Here is a 20,467-nt window from a genome sequence, read left to right as displayed (position 1 = left end):
CATGAAATGTTAAACACAACAATATCTTAAAATGATATACGAATTCTTTCTTTTATTATTGATAGTGCTAAGAAAACCAAAAATGTTTGTTATATTTTGCTGTTAATTCTTATCATTTATATTAATTAAATTTTAGAAGATAAGAAATAAGATGTGTTTTGTTATCTCTTGTTTGAATGTAATGTATAAGCCTGCCTACCCAGGTGGCATACCCACATAAGATTAATAAAATATAGCTAAAAATAGCCCCTAGTCTGTTAGATATGTTCTTGTTAATATCTTTGAATCAGGGCTGGGTTTTAAATAGCATGCAAAGTCACCTTTGTACAATTGTTACCAGCCTTGTCTCTATTTTTAATGATCTTTTCCCAAAAAAATTTTCATTGGAAAATATTTTGGACAAGAAAGACCCTATATTGCTCACCTGAAAAAAACCACTACATAAACATATAATGTGCAGATGAGCTAAAAAGTATGAAACTGGGTAAAAAAGTAGGTCATCTGATATTGAAGTCCAAATCTGCATTTGAAACTGGGTAGTCCAAATTTCTTTTCATAGTTGTAGCTTTGTAGGTCACTGGGTCAAAATCTAGATCAAATGATGTCGGTCACTTGGTCAAAATCTAGATCAAATGATATCAAAGTTTAAATCTCTATCCCTATATCATTCATACTGATGTTAAAAATTCCATTGTATTTCTGTCAAAACAGATTCAGATCAATTATTTACAGAAAGTTTGTTACACAAATTCATCAATAACTTTCTCGTTAGGTTGGGTTATGAGTCATACTGTCACTGTCGAGGTCATATGGCCTTTTGGTGCTTTTCAGGCACGAATATGAGTAGAATATACTACCTATCTGTCTTACGTTAGCTAGATAGCTTCAAGACATGAAAGAAACCAATGTCATTGGCAAAGGTTTGACCACACAGTATTAACAGGCAAGTGGCTTAGTAACTTTAATCACCTTGGCATTAAAGACCAATTAATTACAAACTAACTGCAATGAAATATAAACAAGACACCTCTTTCCTTTATATTACTTTTATTTCATTATTCCCCATTTTTATAAATATACAATATACCCTCATAAAATTATCACATAAAAGAATTACCTGTATTTAAATGGATTAACAACAAAAATATAAATATATACACAAATGGAAGCCTAAACAATAAAATAAACAATAGAAAATTAAACCTGCATAAATTATGCATAGCAATATTGATTATAGATGAATAAGAAATTTAAATTTTAAATACCTATATACTTGTATTTTAATTGCACATTCTCAGTTATACAAGAAAAATGTCCTTACTGGTTTTAAACCCTTAATCTGCTGAATATTACTAATTGATTTGTCATGGATACAAAAATTAACCCTGAACATGCTGAATATCTTAAATGGACTTGTCCAACTTCCATTTTTGGGACTGTCCATTTCCAATTTTAGGGATGTCAATTTATTTTAATATTTAAAGTTTGTCAGCCAACAGTATAGAGCCTGGTCAGACTGCACGGATGTGCAGGCTGGCCTGGCTCTATACTGGTGGCAAAGGCTTAACGCTTTTGGTTTCAGCACTTTAAGGGTTAATCTACCAACAGTATAGAGCCTGGTCAGACTGCACATGTAGTGCAGGCTGACCTGGCACTATACTGTTGGCAAAGGCTTTATCACTTTTGGTTCCAGCAGATTATGGGTTAGGTACCTGAAACATAAGTGTAACATTTAACATAACCTGAAAGAAATAAGCACCACAGATTTGAAATTATTTTTTATGAACATATTTGTAGAATATTAAATTTATAAAATAGCATCTGAAAATAAAATATAACACATGTAAATGCATATCAAATGCACCTGATTTTCTTTTATATGATTCATAATATGTATTGGGATTGACCTAAAATCCCAGAAATCATATTGGATTTTTAGTTGATCACTTTTCGAGAAATTGTTAATTAATTGGCTATTCATCCAGGACGGCCATTTTGGTGAACAAACTGCTGGGATATTACCAAAAATGTTTTAAATTCATATAAAAAGCAAACAAGACCTAAAATAGGTGAACTTTTTAGTGCTTGCACAAATTGTATACAGGTATTATGTACATGGTTTCTTTGATTATCAGTGACTGATTGTATAACACATGAAATATCGTTTTTCCAGAAATATACTTGCATTATTAATACACTTCAATACATAAACTTTAACTTCTATCAATTTCATTGAAATGATTGTGAATTTCCATTACAAAAGAAGTGCCAGATATTCTGAAAATTAAGCTCAAATCCCCATCAAAAAGGTTTAACATTTACAATGCTATATTTGTATTAAATTTGACATTTCATATGCATAAAAAATCACTATGGTTGTGAATTATTTCATGGGACATTTCTGTATGTATAAATGTTCATACTCCTGAATAATTCATGAATTAAAGGAATTCTACTGATGTTTTTTTGACATGACAGGATTGGAGATAATTTTTCGGCATAAATGTTTCATTTGATGTAGATCTAGATCAGTAACTTGTGGGGAAAACTTCAGATAATTTGCTTCCTCCATTTTCCCAGAATCATCGTTTTAATTGTGAAAATGACCCAAAATTGTCAAATCGGGCTAAAAATAGCACAAAAATATGATTTTTTAATATATTTCTTAGTATATTTCTTAATTATTTTTTGCAAAGCTTTCTTTTTTAAGTACACCAGCTGATCTAAATATATATAGATGTAAGAAATTAATGTTGTGTTTTTATGCTTTTAAACCTTGGTGGAGTTCCTTTAAGTCTGGATTTCCATCGCTACCAGAAAATTACCATATGGGCAAGCAAATTTTTACTATGCATTCAAATTGTATAAAAAAATATGTCCCAAAAATAAAATCAGTTCAACAATATTCGATAATATTTCATCATAATTTATATGAAAAAAAAATCACAATAATATACAATTAGAAGATAAATACGGAATTTTTCATCGTACTTTCATATTGTACATACAGACAAGATTCAAAAATAAATCAATACATTAATAACTACATATAATTTTATCATGTAAAAATCATAAAATTTAAACATTACATAGTTATTGTGTAAATAATTGTGGGATTTGAACAAGTAATAAGAAATATTGTAAATACATATCTACAACAATAAATATTAGAGAAAAATAGATCAGTATATTAAATTCAGGCATTATTTTAGTTTTAACATAATAACATAAGAATTTAAGATGCAAGCAAAATCTTCACACAAAAAGTAAATTCAGAAGCAAGCAAACTCCTTGCTATATGGTAAATAGGATAGTCTCACTGTTCTTGATAAAAAAAAAAATAAGTAGGGGCATACAAAATAACAATAATATATATAAGATTTCCCAGTAAATATGCATAAAATCTAATACTTTGACTAGCAATGCAATCAGCACCAACTTATATATGAACATGTTTAAATAAAGATAACAAAATATGAACATGTTCGAATAAAGATAGAAAAATATGAACACGTTTGAATAAAGTTAACAAAATATGAACATAAAAATGGTAAGGTATCATTTATCAACAATAACAAATTAAAGTTAATAAATAAATCTTATATATAGAGGACATTTGCTTGTATTGTATGTAAGATCAAAATATATTTCACAGAGTAATATAAGAGCTGGACGGTGTTATATTCCAGGCTTTCCAGCAACTTCTGACAAAAAAATAAGGTCAAATTTTAGGGCAATAATTTCAGGAAACTTTACAATTTCATAATTGATAATATTGCAAGCAAGCAAGCAAATAGCTGGATTTACAAAAACATACTATAACCTTAATGCAGTAATGGGTTAACTCCTACTAAATCTTAATAGGAGTTAATCCATTACTGCATTCAGGTGGTGATATACATTCAAAATTTGTCTACCCACATTATCACAGAAACAGCTTAAGGTATTCAGAAAATAAAGTAGTAAAGTTTCAAGTAATCAAAACAAAAAAATAAAAATATTTGTAAAGAAAATAAAAATTTCAAAATATTAAGAAATCAACATTTTGAGAAAATGACCTTGTATAACAGTTAGAAAATAGAGAAGTATATTATTAACCCTTAATTTGCTGATTAAAAGGGGGCATAACTCCTTTCAGAATATAAAAAAATATTTTGCACATAACTTGCCAAGTATCACTTGATTTTGAATAGTTATACATTTCTTAAAACACTATTTGTACATTTTCAATTATTTAGTTATTTTGTTTGATTTTATTTGAAAATGTGTTAAACCATGCAGACTGCAATAAACTGCCATAAATCTAGGCAAGATAAAATAACAACCCCATCCAACTATCTAAGTCTGTTTATTGCATAGTAAGACATTTTACAATGCTCTAAAGGAAGACTTTGCCCATCTTATTTACTGACATAATTTTTACATAATTATACTTTTTCACTATAATTTCATTACCTGCTGTTTTGAGGATGTATCATAAAACATTAGTTTTCCTCGTAGTTTGTGATTTTGCTGGGTTTTAAAATCACTGACATTATTCAGGAGTTTTCAGCTTTATTGGATGAAGAAAGACCTTACATGACTCTTTGTACAATATTTCAGGCAAAAGCCTGAGTAGAACCGCTAACCTTTCATAAGTCAGCTCGACAGCGTCCTCACATGAATGAACACAAAATCCCTGAATTGAAACCAGGAGTGGTGAAGAGCAGGGAAAGTGGTTTAAAGCCAGTGGCCTCTGATGATGGTTTAAAATGTTAATTTATTCCTTTAACATTATTCAATGTGAAATTTAAAGCAGCCTGATTTTTCCATACTTGTGATATTAAACAAAATATATAAATTGAATAAAATTTCTACACTAGCTAACATTTTATACAATAACCTATCTTAAATTTATTCAAAATCTAGATGCAAATATAAACCCAAAATAAACTGATATGATTTAACTTAAAAATATAATTTAACAAATCAAACAATGTTTACAACATTAAAACTCGCAGTTTATTTCTAGCTAAAACCATATATACTACTCTAAACCCCTCAAGTGACAATTATTTACCACATAAATAATATTTTACATGGAAGTTTTATACACTATATTTTTTCTATATAAGACCTATATATTTATGCAAATATGCTGATCATTAAAATTTACTATGTTGTTAAAAAAAATCCCAAGTATTTCGTTTATAACAGACTTCTCACAAGATTTCACGACATAAATAAAACTGTTGTCAAATCAAGGACAGGGTGGCACAAAGGGCTCCAATGACAAATTTTGCAAGAATTTTAAGATCATTTACAAAATAATACAAATAAAATAATGCAATTAAAATAATGCTAAATGCAATTTATCTTTAACCTCATCATTTATCTTTCTTTTTACTATGTCCTGATTGGTCTACATAAATAATTCATAACCATATAATTATACCTTCTATAATGCACATCCTCTACTAGTATCATAATTACTCATTTTCAAATTTGTTTATCAGAAATTAAAAATAGCAAAAGAATTTCATAACATTTATATAAGTATTTCTGTTACAAAAACCTTGCTAAATGATGTGCTGTCTTTACTTTAAAAAATAAATTTGGAAGAGTTCATTGCTAGTAAAAGGGAATTCAGTATCAAAGTTCTAAAATGAAACAGTAACAGTATATTAGTATACAGTCTGGATGTACTTGTTGACCCTGCTGAAATCTCATGGTAAAGGCCTAACATTATCCAAGTTAGCTCTGAGAAGGTCAGAGTTATTCCTTATTCACTAAATAGAAATACATAATCAGGTCAATCAACACATATTATCATACAGACCCCTAACTTACTAGTAGTTCTAGAGCATCCTCAGTAACATAACTATTAATGTGTAAGTAGATAATCAATTTTTGATGTAAAGAAAGATTAAAAGGATTTTCCTTTACAATTTCATTAAAATAGAGGTAAAAACTAGTTAAAATTTGATTGAAGTATTTAAATGAGGGCTAAATCTCCCACAAGAAACTCAATACAGGTATGTCTTGTATTATTTATAATGTGTTTGGTTAAAATTCTGTTTCAGATTCATCAGAACAGTCTTGTAAAAGAGTGTACCCATTTTTTGTTTGCTTTTTACTCATGACCTTTGCTTGTAACGCTGCAAGAGTATCACTAATTAAATGACCTTCACCTTTAGACTCAGGGTCAGTCATGCGGGAATGTGTTACATTGTCACTAACCGCAGCTGAGTGAGCACTATTTATTTCACCATTCACTTCATGTATAACATTTGCTGAAACTTCTCCGTTCTGACTATTGTGTACTTCCACATCACATGGACCCGCCTGTATAAGAGAATCATCTGAATTTGACCTTTCACCATGACCTTCTGTAAGGTCACCTAACATTTCACCTTGACCTTCTCTTCGGTCACCTAAACCACCCACTGAGTTATATCCACCTGCTGACCTTGTATCACTTGTTGACCTTGAACCATCAGGGTCAGAGAGGTCAGATGTAGGGAATGTTTGCATAGGAATGTTATCATTAAGTAGTCCGGTTGTCTCCGAGTTGGTTGGCTGGTTGTAGATATGCTCTCTAGCCAGTCGGTGCGCTTGTTTCATCAACTTCATATACTTTGTTTGTTCTTTTTTCTCATCATTATAGCAGAATAAATATTCAAATGACTCGTAAACAGCAAATAAAAAACATAGTGCACCTGTCATACAGATCACCTTCAAAAGAAAAGAAAAAAATTGTATGAATTTATATTATTGTTATAATAAAACTGTCAGTCAAATTTATGCTATAAGGTGTGCAGTTGTGGCATAATGATTAAATATTTTAATATATGTCTCTTTACTCAAGGGTCAAGGGATTCAGACCTGCTCAGGACATGGCATAACAAAAGTTCTGGTAAGTTTCAAGAAGCAGGCTGGAAAATTATTGATATAAGACGCAAAATCTTTCAGTACAAATATATAAAAGATGTCATTGAATTTAACATTAGCTCACTACTTCATGTCAAGTTGAATTTGGGTCAAGGTCATATCATTTTCTAAGGAACTTGCCTAACTGACCTGTGGAAAGTCAATTTACCTTAGTTTCTGAAAGTGGAATGACTGAATTTCAAAAGGAACAACTAATTAATTTATCCTTTATTCAGGGGACAGAATTACAAAATAACTGTTTAAGTCATCATTCTTGAATTTACTTTCCAATTTAAAAGAATAATTTTTGAGCTTGTTAAATCTTAATTGGGCTAGCAGATATTGCCAAGCACTTGCCCATATGGCTTGTGGTTTGCTTGTTCCAAATTCTATGAAATGAGGGAACAATTTTAAGGCGGCATGGCCGAGTGGTTAGAGGGTTGGACTAGGGGCAAGTCATTTTTTCTTTGACCAAGATACTTTACACTCATTGCTCAGTACTAATTCGAAACTGTGTCTATAAGATTATAGCTTCCAAAAAAATCGAAATAAAATAAAATAAATTCTATATAAATCAAAGCCATGGTATAAAAGAACTGGCCTAAGATTATATTTACCTTCAGTATTCTCACCGACATGATTTCATCAGGTTTTGAGGTAACAGGAGGGGGTATACATCTGCTTGTACTGTTCAGAAATCCCCCATGCAGGGCCTCATTCACCAAACTGTTAATTGTCAAAAGAAAAACGGAAAATAACAACTTGTCTTTAAAATTTTACCCAAAGAAATCAAAAGTTTGAAAATGACAATTTATATCAATAAAAGCATGTTACAACTTTCATATAAAGTATGCATGTCACACTTATATCTTGTCAGTTGTGATGTCACAGTTTATATGTCACAGATGTGACAAGTGATCAATATTCACTATATATATACATTTTTTATATTTTCCTTTGGTTTGGTTAAACAGACACAGTAGTAGTGGTGACTTTCCACTTTTACTGAGGGAAGACCTCAGGTGGTCTTTGTAAGCACATGAGCTGAACTCTCGCCTTTCTGTTAGCTCACTGAATAGCTTCCTGACATGAACAAGTTCGTATTTCCTGGCAGAAATAGGCCATACAGTCAGACATTTTAGGAATATACATGTATAATATAAATATTTTAAGCCTACTTTTTCCTTCTTTTAAATTCTTTAGGTGCCATAGGTGTTCCAAACAACTTCAAGGTCCAGCTACGAAGTGTTCCCATTCCATATTTTCCATTGTCTGAAATGTTTATTTCCGTTAGTTTCAATAAATACACATATTTTACACAAAAGGAACCCAACTGAGGTCTAAAAGCCTATGAACATAAAATGTGAATTTTTTTACATAGATTAACTGAGGAACTTATTTGTTAAACTATTGCAGAAAGTAGTGTTCAACATGCAGTAATGTGTTGCAAAGGTACCAAAATGTAAACAAAGTAGTACATTGTATTTTGACTTCCATACAAAATACTAACACACTATAATTATACCTATTGTAAACAAAGCAAAACATAAGACACAAAAAAATAAAATGGTTTTGAGAAATATAAAATGATAGCATTTAAGGGGCTTAATGGGCCTTAAAGAGTTAAGGTATATAAGTCAACAGTAGTTTAGCGTTTTGAAATATACACACATACCCGAATCTCTGATGAATATTGTCCATTCACCAACAGGCGACTCTCCCCAACATCTAACAGTAGAAAATGTCCACTTGTCAAATCCATTAGGTGAGCTGTAACAATCAAATTAATTAACAAATGAATGATCTATTACAAATTTTATTAAAATGTACAAAAACGATGATGTTTGTGTCCTAAAACTAAGCATATGCAGAAGCACAACTTAGTAATCTACTGGGGTTAGGATAAGGTTGTGAGGGGCAGGGAGTAAGTGGTTTTGTTTTACATTTACTTATAGTCACAACCAGAAACCTACATTGGCATCTCACTCCAGAAAATCTTCAGTTATTTTATATAATGGAGCCAACTGATACAGAAATTACTTCAATTCAGGAGATATAACTGCTTCCTTTAAATTTAAGGTGTTAAAAACAATTAAATGGTAATTTAATTATTAAAGTCCCTATCGAAATACTTGTTAGTAAGTTTAGCTGAAAAAGCTGGGTATCAAACTAGCATTTCCTAGAGTGTTACTACCAGAGCAATGCCCCAATTCAGAACAGTGCTGGGAGAGGCGATAAATTTATCTATAAATAGATTACATCTATGTCATACATACTCATCATGTGGTCTAGATGCACCAATCACAGACATTGTACCATGAGGACTCTTCACTCTGAAGTCTAGAAAACCCCTGCATGGGTGATCCAAGGTCAAGGTCACTTGCACAGTTTCTAGTATATATAGGTCAAATCCATTGGCATTTGACTCTGTCACTGTTGAGAAACAAACAAAAAATGAAATGAAACCATATTCATACTGCTGACAGGTCAAAATAGATGTTATCCGGAACTCAGCAAATGTGGGTTTTTCCACAGATAATCTGTAGGTACAAACAATCTTTTACCACAATAGCTTCAAAGTGCACTGCCCATCACATTAGATTAGACAACCTGTTGCACTTATTTTCGAGGCTGTAACTGATAAAACGATGTGTGTACCAACGGATTAGCTGGGAAAAACACAAATATTCTTAATTCCGGAGTAAATCTATTAAGTAAAATCTAGTAACCTAATCAAGCTAACAAATTTGTACAATGTTGTATACAAATAAAATAAGCCAAGGTTAATTATCAAATTTCTTTTTGGAATATATTTGGTTCTTGTTTAGGTATATTGTCAAAACAATAAACTAGCATCTGAATTGAAACAGACTGTAAAAAAAATAGTCCAAGAGGAGCCCTAGAGATATGGTTAAGATGTCTACCTCTCAACCCAGGGGTCACAGGTTCAAACTCTACTAAGATCATAGCCATGACTCCTCATAATTATGACACCAGTATAAGTTAGGTCCAGGAAGCATTTGCAAATGGTTTATATCAGCTTCAAGCATTCTTAACAATCAAGCATTAATGAATTTTTCTTTAAAATGTTTGACAATAGTGCACAAAATAATGACATTCAATAGCAGATCACTTTTCCCTTGTTCAATGGATCCAATTGACTAACCAACTTAGAATTTACATCTTGATACCCCAAAATAAATTTGATAATGGACTGTTCCAGAAATGGAAGCTGGACAAGTCCATTTAAGAAATTCAGAGGGTTGAGACTTAAATGATGACTATTAAACTCAACTTAAACACAACAAAAAGTACCTATCATTCTTGATAAAGAAAAATGATTCAGATAAAGACACCTATGAAATAAGAATATACCTGTATAAGTAAGTTGTAAAGGATTAGAGCGACCTTTAGTGATTGGTATTGAAACTTTTTTCTCACTATACTCCACTGATGTTTGCCAGGGCACCTGGTCCCATACCTGTAAACCAAATAAAAATGATATTCCATGTTTGTAACAAGGATTTTCATTGGATATTAATATTTTCTACTGTATATACAGTTATTATAATCAATTTTTTATTTCGTTCAAAGATGACAGTTGTATAGTAGCTGAAGGAAATATGAAGACTATATAGCTTTACCATGCTTTCACACTTTTCCCCTATCAAACATATAGGGTAAATAAAAGCATAATTACACAACAAGAGGGCCATGATGGCCCTGAGGTCGCTCACCTGTATATAGGCCCCCGAAGCGGGCCAGTTTAAACCCCAGGGCTTTTATTTGAACAAACTTGGAGTTAAGACACCCATTAGAAGATGTTTCATGATGTTAAATTTTTTCTATACACATATAAGGAAAAACAATGACCTTCTCCCCCCCCCATCCGAGTTAATTTTAACCCAAGGGCTTTTATTTGAACAAACTTGGTAGACACCCATAAGAAGATGTTCATGCTAAACATCTAAGCTCTAGCTCATTGGGTTTTTTAAAAGAAGATTTTTTAAGTTTTTACTATACACATATAGTTAAAAACAATGACACCCCTGGGGCGGGGCCAGTTTTGACCCAAGGGCTTTTATTTGAACAAACTTTGTAGACACTTATTAGAAGATGTTTCATGCTTAATATCTAACTCTAGCTACTTGTTTTTTTCAAAGAAGATTTTTTAAAGTTTTTGCTATACACATATAAGGAAATCAATGACCCCAGGGACGGTGCCAATTTTGACCCCAGGGCTTTAATTTGAACAAACTTTGTAGACACTTACTAGAAGATGTTTCATGCTTAATATATAAACTGTAGCTATTTGGGATTTTTTCAAAGAGGTTTTTTAAGTTTTTGCTATACACATATAAGGAAAATCAATGACCCCCGGGGCAGGGCCAATTTTGACCCCAGGGCTTTCATTTAAACAAACTTAGTAGACACCCATTAGAACATGTTTCATGCTAAATATCTTAGCTCTAGCTCTTTGAGTTCTTTAAAAGAAGATTTTTTAAGTTTTTACTATATGCATATAGGGAAAATCAATGACCCCCCTGGTGCGGGGCCAATTTTGACCCCAGGGCTTTTATTTGAACAAACTTGGTAGACACTCACTAGAAGATGTTTCATGCTAAATATCTTAGCTCTAGCTCTTTGGGTTCTTTAAAAGAAGATTTTTTAAGTTTTTACTATAATTGCATATATAGGGAAAATCAATGACCCCCTGGGGCGGGGCCAATTTTGACCCCAGGGCTTTTATTTGAACAAACTTGGTAGACACCCATTAGAAAATGTTTTCATGCCAAATATCTAAGCTCTAGCTCTTTGGGTTCTTTTAAAAGAAGATTTTTTAAGTTTTTACTATATGCATATAGGGAAAATCAATGACCCCCTGGGGCGGGGCCAATTTTGACCCCAGGGCTTTTATTTGAACAAACTTGGTAGACACTCATTAGAAGATGTTTCATGCCAAATATCTAAGCTCTAGCTCTTTGGGTTCTTTAAAAGGAGATGTTTAAAGTTTTTTCTTTCGGTTGCCATGGCAACCAGAGTTCCGCATGGAATTAAATTCTTTGAACAATTTTTAAAGGTGACCACCAAAGGAACATTCCTGTGAAGTTTGGATGAAATTGGCTTAGTGGTTTATGAGGAGATGTCATTTGAAGCAAAAGTTTACGGACGGACGGACGACGGACGAAAAGCGATCACAAAAGCTCACCCTGTCACTTTGTGACAGGTGAGCTAAAAAATGGACAACATAAAAAAGAAATATTTTCAGATATAAACCAAATGACATCAGGAAAATTACTTCGATGCTTAATGTAGCTCAACCTAAAATTTTAAACAATTTTCTTTTTATTATTATGTTAGACTGGAGATAGATATTAATTTTACGTTCAAATGCTTTGTAATTAATCATATTCCAACACATTTAAACTCGAACCATGTATTATTTTACAACAATGCACTCAAAATGCACTCAAAATTGATATTTATTTCCTAAATGAAGACAACAGGTGACTCCCTATGTATTATTTCCATAGTGATTGGGCACTTGAGTAGATAAACAAACATTCTGTAAGCTAGCTCAAAAGTTTCCTTAAATGAAAGAATCCGAAGTCTCTTGCAGGATATGAAGGACAAGCACTTTGAAATCAGCATCCTGAATTACTTGAGACCCCTCATGTTTCATAAATATTTTGTAGCCAAACTTCTTACTAATACAGTTTAAACTTTGCTCAAAAAATCATTTTCTGATCCATTATTGGTAGTAATTACCCTGTAACAATTTTGTGACAATATAACTTACCTTGGCAGCATTCACAAGCCTCCAGGCATTCATAAGACCAAAACCATGTTTATGTGAGTGCCAGAGCCCCGCCCCATTCTTCTGCCAGTGAGCTACATCTATGTCTACCTGTTAAAAAAAAACAATACATGTAATAGGTAAAAGATGTACATGTGTCCAAAATTAACAATCTGAAAAGTTTGCAATACTTTGACTACTTTTATCATAGAAAAAAAAAACAACAAAATTTTATGTCTTTCATAAAGCATGTGCACAAAATTCATGAAATAAGGTCTTTCATAAATCATAAACAAACCATGCTATTGTTCATAAATGAAACACAAAAACATGTTAAAATTGCCCTATATCTGTAATATTGGAAAAACAAATGTTAAAAAATGTTGTTTTTTTTTGAAAATTTGATCTTAAAAGTAAAAGTAAAGGAAATTATGTCATATTTCACTGAATCTAAGTGACAATCCTGTTCAGTACAATAGCAAAGTCTTTGTCTGATATGGTGAGCATTTTGTGGCCAGAGTCAAAGTAATGCACGGCAAAGGACAGAGAGATATTAACATTATGCCCTCCTGTCATCATCTATTGTCTTGGAGGGTTTAATAGAGTCTTTTTAGGGATATATAGAGAGTAAACTTTTCACAGCTAAAACTCACAGTACAAATCTATGACAATGAACAAACCTTGAGTGCAGTGAGAGCTATAAGGTACTGTATATCTCTCCATGTGAGACAGGGTTGTACATCTAACATGAGGGCTATCAGGCCGGCTGCTATAGGAGCTGCAGCACTCGTACCACTGTGATGTTCCGTACATCCTCGTACTGACTCCTTGTGTGCTAACCAGTCTGTTGTAACCTATAGTTATATAGTTTAATAGAATTTTGTTAGGAAAACTGAATTTTAAGTCAAACTTTCCATGAATAGAATCGTCCGACTTTGAATTTAGTGTTGTCGAACCCTTTTCCAGCTAGAATTCATGTAACAGTTTTGCCCTGCCTCCCATTTGGAACAGTTTATTCAAAGTTTAAGGGATTTTAAAATAAAAATTCAAAAATTAAGCAACTAATAGTAAAGAATCTGGTCAGACAAACTGATCTAGCTCTATACTATTACTAATGGCAAAGACTAAACACTTCCAGTTCAAGATAATTTACGGCTACTTACTTTCAGTATCAGGGTTTTAAAAGCTCAAAGTACTTATCAAAAACAAATTTAAAAAGATGTGAATGAAGCTTTCACAAAACCCTTAAGTTAAAATTTATAACTGACCAAACACTATATACTGTTGGCTGCTAAATTTTAGGATCAAAATAAAAAACCCTTCAATCAACAATGGACTATTCAAAATTCAAAGCAAAACAAGTCCATTTCACAAATTCAGTTAAAGGATTATTAAAGTTATTTTTAATAAGAATAAATTCATAACAAAATAACAGTTTCACTTTCAAATCATCGTTAACTTTATCAGAAACCCCTATTTTAAACATTTTTATCTTTTACAGAAAATGTTTCATTTGTATATCAAATATACCTACAATTACAAATAAAAATAAATTTCCAACCTCACTTTGTCTTTCTGATTTCAGTTGACATAACAAATTTTTGTAAAGTTTTTCTCATTTTGTTTAATAATTTATATTGGAGTTGTTTCCCTTTGACCATGATAATCATTTCTTGATATTTATTTGAATTGAGTTAAAAATTGATTTTATTATTTTCAATAAAAAATCTGTAAATAAAGTTTTCACAAAGATTTAAATTTTGGTTTTATTTTCAATAAATAAATCAGTAAAAAGAGTGTTTACAAAGATTTAAATTTTGAGAAAATAATTACATTTTTGTACTCAAAACAATCATTTTCATATATAAATATAACTCAGCTTACAATATCTCTAGTTTGACCCCATGATCCACTACTAAATGTAACAGCCAACATGGAGGCACACTCCTCGGAGTAGTAAGGCATATGTCCTGTCTCATCTACAGCTCCTTTATATAATAAATACAAAATGAGCCGCACAATGACAAAACCAACATAGTGCGTTTGTGACCAGTATGGATCCAGACCAGCCTGCGCTTCTGCGCAGTCTGATCAGGATCAATGCTGTTCGCTTACAGACCCTTTAACAAGTAAAGAAATTGATAGCGAACAACATGGATCCTGATCAGACTGCGCGGATGCGCAGGCTGGTCTGGATCCATGCTGATCGCAAACCCATTATGTTGGTTTTGTCATGGTGCGGCTCAAATGTTAAATGAACCCATTACATATTTAGTTCATAACCATAACATCATCATAACAAACATGCAAAGTAAACAAAGATTACAAAGTCATACAAAGTCAGAGTAAAATTTCTGGAATTTTGAAAATTTATCTTGATAGTTCAATACCACTACAACTCTCTGCAGAGCAATACCATATAGGAGAGATTATGGTTGTTGCTGAAAGGTGTTGTTCTTGACAGGTTACATTACTAGGAAATAGTTACATTCAGAAGAATTTTGACTGTTGCTGTATAATGGTTATTTCTCTTGAGAGGTTGCACTGAATACCATAAAGGAGCTCAAGAACCTCAAATATCCACATTATGACACCACAGAATAATACTTTCCTTCAGGTAACCTATCAGAAATGGGTAGGTAAAGTTATGCTCTGTAAAAAAATTACACTTGATTGAACATTGATTACAGGGATTTTTTGGGCATATTTTATAGCCGTCATTGGGTCATATTCCAAGTTAAAAATAGTATATTATTTTCCCAATCCACAGAAAAATATTCCCAATTGAAAGTTACAAAATAAAAATATTGAATAAAGGATTCTAAAATCTTTGAAAATAAGGACTTCTTCACTGTAATAGTGCTACAAGTAACCAGTTCACCACTGCTTTCAATTACAGTATGATTTTTCACAATTAATACATCTATTCAATCAGTGAACTTTAAACCCAATTCAAACAACAAGTCTGAAAATAAAATCCTACACCTACCTATAGTTACTGTATAAAGTGAGTTTGCATAACCGTCATAGTTACAGTTGTCCCCTTCATGACCCCCGTTGCCACTGGCAACCACATATATACTACCATAACCACCACGTCCAAAGTCAATACCATGTTTCATCCCAGCCTAATTTATTTCAAAGAAAATGTATACAGTTCATCATAAGCTTCATGATTTACTTAACCGTGGTTCTCTTAAAGTGACATCATGCCCATCCAAGGATACATTAAGATGTGTGAACAAGTGTAAGTCAAAATAAGTTTACATTTTACATTATGCCATAATTCCTTTCAATTTTATAATTTACTTGCATGACCTATAAATAACTTACATGGCCGAAGAAAATCTCTGTAAATATCTATCAGAATTTACCTGTTACATTTAATTCATGGCAAGAGTGGGTCTCTCTTTATGATGAAAAGTTATGGTGAAATTTGCAGCCCAACAGGTGGTAGAAAGGAAGAAATTTAGAGCTAATTATATCGGGCATGGTCAGGCACTCACAGTAAAACAACCAACCTTCAATAAACTAGCTGAAATCTGAAAGTCCCTGACCAAGAACAATGTTTTAAAATCAAAATTTTTTAATTATGTTATCTTTAAGAGTATATAATCACAACACTTACAGCAGCCAAAACATGAGGTCCATCCACTGTCTTCCCATCATCATCTGGGCCCCAACTGTAACAAATAAAAAAACCATAAATAATAAAATTTCTCCAAATTATCAACAATGATGTTTTTTAATAGGTAGCACATTATCGTAAGCTAGATGTAAACAAGAGCGATCAGTAATCACATGTGTCGCCTCATGATGGCCAATTTCATGTTGGGACAAGTTTTGTGACAGACGAACAGACAAACGGACAGTGCACAACTAGACTTGGTACTGATCATTCCTGTAAAGTTTGAATAAAATTGCACCAGTAGTTTTTGAGGAGTAGTCTGGACAAGCTTTTGTGTATCTGGCAACACACAGAAAAAAACACCTTTTTATCAAAGGGCCATAACTCAGACAAAAATCATTCAACTGGAAAACCCGTGCAATATGCGCAAGGACTTGAGCTACAGATCAATCCTGTAAAGTTTCATTGAAATTGCATTAGTGGTATAAGAGAAGTAGTCCGGACAAACTTTAAAATTAAAAATTTTAAAAGGGCCATAACTCTGACAAAAATCATTAAACCTGAAAATGCTGACAATATGCACAACTAGGCTTGGTACTGATCATTCCTGTAAAGTTTGGATGAAATTGCACCAGTAGTTTATGAGGAGTAGTCCGGACAAGCTTTTGTGTATCTGGCAACACACAGAAAAAAAACACCTTTTTAACAAAGGGCCATAACTCAGCCAAAAATCATTCAACCGGAAAACCCCTGCATTATGCGCAAGGACTTGAGCTACAGATCAATCCTGTAAAGTTTCATTGAAATTGCATTAGTGGTATAAGAGAAGTAGTCCGGACAAACTTTAAAAATAAAAATTATTAAAGGGCCATAACTCTGACAAAATTCATTGAACCGGAAAATGCTGACAATATGAACAACTAGACTTGGTACTGATCATTCCTGTAAAGTTTAGATGAAATTGCACAAGTAGTTTATGAGGAGTAGTCCGGACAAGTTTTGTGACGGACAGACAGACAGACGACGGAGAAGTGATCCCTATATGTCGCCACTACTCCATTGATCTGGAAGAACTTTGTGAAGGCATCAGCTTCCATACTGTCTGTTAGAGGTCCATCTAGAAGCTTTAATCCTAACATAAACAAAATATTTACATGAATTTATAATATGTTTATGCCAGAAAGTGTCAGAATTTTTTAATCATATCTATTGTATCTTAATTAAGATGAAAGTTCATAATGAACTCTCTAATGAATTTTTTCTCATAGCAATATAGAGTCTTGCTCTATGTCTTGAGCATTTTTAAAGCCTATAACAGTTTTTTCATGAACAATGTAAATTATAAATTGCAAGTATAATGCACTAGAACTCTGCGAGTCAAGTCATTGAAAGAAGCATGCAAATCAAGTTTGGAGTCAATCCGACTTATAGTGACTGATTTATGCTCTGGACAAACCTTAGGGGACACCCCCCACCGAAGTTGCCGCGGCCGCTAACCAAAGTAATCCCTATATGTCGGATTTTCAAGGCGACACAAAAATGATCATACTTTATCTGAGTAATACACTGTATGTGTAAGACATTCAAAATGATCATATTTTATAATGTAAGTTATCTATGAAATACATTCGTCAAACCTGAGATTTTAGAGCGGAAGGCAACACCGGCGACACAAAAATACTTCTTGATCTCCGACCAAAACAAAAAACGTCTTGTTTGATTTTTGATCATTTTTGTGACCAAATTTAAATTTTGATGTTGATAGTATCCTTCTCTAATGTAATTTAAAATGTTCTTCAATGAACTATAAATGAACAGTTCAAATGGATTAGACAAAACTGACTTAAATTGTTGCTTTTTTATTGTTGTTTTTTTTAACTTTCTTGGGGAAAAAAACTTGCTAGAAAATTATTGGAGGGGATGGCAGATGTTCAGTGGGATGAGGGGAATGCCTTGATAAATCATAATTATAGAATGTCACTTAAAAACACCTGAATTAGCGGTTTGTTTGATATGCTGACAGAAATTGCGATACTTGTTTGATTTCATAGTTCTTACCTGCAACTATAAATATCATTGATCTGGAAGAACTTTGTGAAGGCATCAGCTTCCATACTGTCTGTTAGAGGTCCATCTAGAAGCTTTAATCCTAACATAAACAAAATATTTACATGAATTTATAATATGTTTATGCCAGAATGTGTCAGAATTTTTTAATCATATCTATTGTATCTTAATTAAGATGAAAGTTCATAATGAACTCTCTAATGAATTTTTTCTCATAGCAATATAGAGTCTTGCTCTATGTCTTGAGCATTTTTAAAGCCTATAACAGTTTTTTCATGAACAATGTAAATTATAAATTGCAAGTATAATGCACTAGAACTCTGCGAGTCAAGTCATTGAAAGAAGCATGCAAATCAAGTTTGGAGTCAATCCGACTTATAGTGACTGATTTATGCTCTGGACAAACCTTAGGGGACACCCCCCACCGAAGTTGCCGCGGCCGCTAACCAAAGTAATCCCTATATGTCGGATTTTCAAGGCGACACAAAAATGATCATACTTTATCTGAGTAATACACTGTATGTGTAAGACATTCAAAATGATCATATTTTATAATGTAAGTTATCTATGAAATACATTCGTCAAACCTGAGATTTTAGAGCGGAAGGCAACACCGACACCGCATACTTTATTTGGTATGGCAGAGATCTCACCTGCACATCGTGTTCCATGATGATTCTTCTCTATAAATAAACACAAATATTTAAATATATCATTAATTATACAAATCAAATTATCTAACATATTTTTTTTCATTTTTATTTTGACTATTGTAAAGCTACTACAAGACAGTATAATCAGGTTTCATTTTGAAAAGAAAACCATGGAGTTTATATTAGTAATGATTTTGTCAAGTGAAAGCTCAAGAGCACAAGATGGTGGATAGCAGCAAGCGATACGGCGCACATCAATTAAAACTATCTGATTCGCAACCATCCAGTGATAGCATTGACATGATGAAATTTTTTTTCATTATTCTGTTTTACGTCATACAAACACTCAATTTTGTTAATTCAAGTATTTTTTTTTTAGGTTTGGTTTTACGTCACACCAAAACAGTATAAGTCACACTGCAACTTTCCAGCTTGACTCGTTTTAGCACAGCAGTTAAGGGGCAAATGTTTTGAATTTGAAAACCTTAAGCCACACTTAAAGGTTCAAGATGGTAGCAAATCTTATTTCTAAAGTTTTCTTAGGATACAACATATTTCAGAACCTCTCTAGGAACATGAACACATGAGAAACAGGTTAACTGAAGAATTACAGATTGTAACTGTGTGGCATCACTGTTTCCCCATCATCTCACATCTTTGTAATATGAGGCAGATTTATGACATGTTGTAAGGGTTGAAAAGGTGAAAGGTCAAAAACACAAACAATGAAGACTGTCACATATTTACCTTTCATTCCATAAAGGTGAATTCATAACAAACAGAAGTTGAAAAAATGACATCTAAAATGTCGTAGTTGAGTTGCTTTTCAGGTTTTGGCCTTTTCACATTTTTAACCCACCACAAGAACAGAAGGGCAATTTTTCAATATGAAAAACATCAAGGGTACTTCCTCATAAAAACTTCTCAGAAGTGAGATACATATGAGAAAAAATAGAACATGTTCAAATAAAAACAACTTACGGTTTTTGGTATTAGGTGAAGGATCTCTATCCCCATTGTTTAGATCATAACTGCCCTCTTTATTATAATTTTCCAACAAATCTGGATTGTTCCACTCCAATCCTATAATTTAACAAATCCTAGGTTGAAAAAATAAACTTAACAAAAAAGTAAAATGAGGTCACGTCAGAACTTTAAAGCAGCATGCCTCCAGATTCATGCTCATTTTCATGAAAATTTTGAAAAATTATTTAAAAGTAAAATATTGTGAAGTGAACAAAGAAAGTAATTTACACATTGCAAACAGCACTTACAATCAACGTAAATTACCAAAAAAAGAGGTCAAAATATACACAAGTAAAATGGTTTCCTGCGGTGAAATTTTAATGATATAAAGATATTTCATTTAACTATTTTCAACATTATTTGGGGTGTGGGGGGATCTTTTCTTTT

At 32.4% G+C, this 20,467-nt stretch overlaps 1 protein-coding gene across 1 annotated transcript; it reads right to left on the bottom strand.

Moving 5' to 3' along the window:
* Positions 1-4,514: 4,514 nt before the first annotated feature.
* On the bottom strand, positions 4,515-20,137 carry LOC132752510 (proprotein convertase subtilisin/kexin type 7-like; the record flags this gene model as incomplete). The annotated part of the gene is given in 14 exon segments (XM_060742840.1): positions 4,515-6,714; positions 7,527-7,635; positions 8,088-8,181; positions 8,585-8,679; positions 9,186-9,342; positions 10,285-10,390; positions 12,710-12,817; positions 13,387-13,560; positions 14,591-14,694; positions 15,696-15,834; positions 16,335-16,389; positions 18,393-18,483; positions 18,989-19,084; positions 20,036-20,137. Coding segments are annotated over 14 exon segments (2,099 nt in total), but the record flags the coding sequence as incomplete, so codon positions are not given.
* Between the last annotated feature and the right edge of the window lie 330 nt (positions 20,138-20,467).

The sequence above is a fragment of the Ruditapes philippinarum genome, unplaced genomic scaffold, assembly GCF_026571515.1.
Source record: "Ruditapes philippinarum isolate M1 unplaced genomic scaffold, ASM2657151v2 ctg5924_1_1_1_1, whole genome shotgun sequence".
NCBI lineage: Eukaryota > Metazoa > Mollusca > Bivalvia > Venerida > Veneridae > Ruditapes > Ruditapes philippinarum.
The sequence above is the reverse complement of the archived record's forward strand: the minus strand, read 5'-3'. Positions and strand labels throughout refer to the sequence as shown.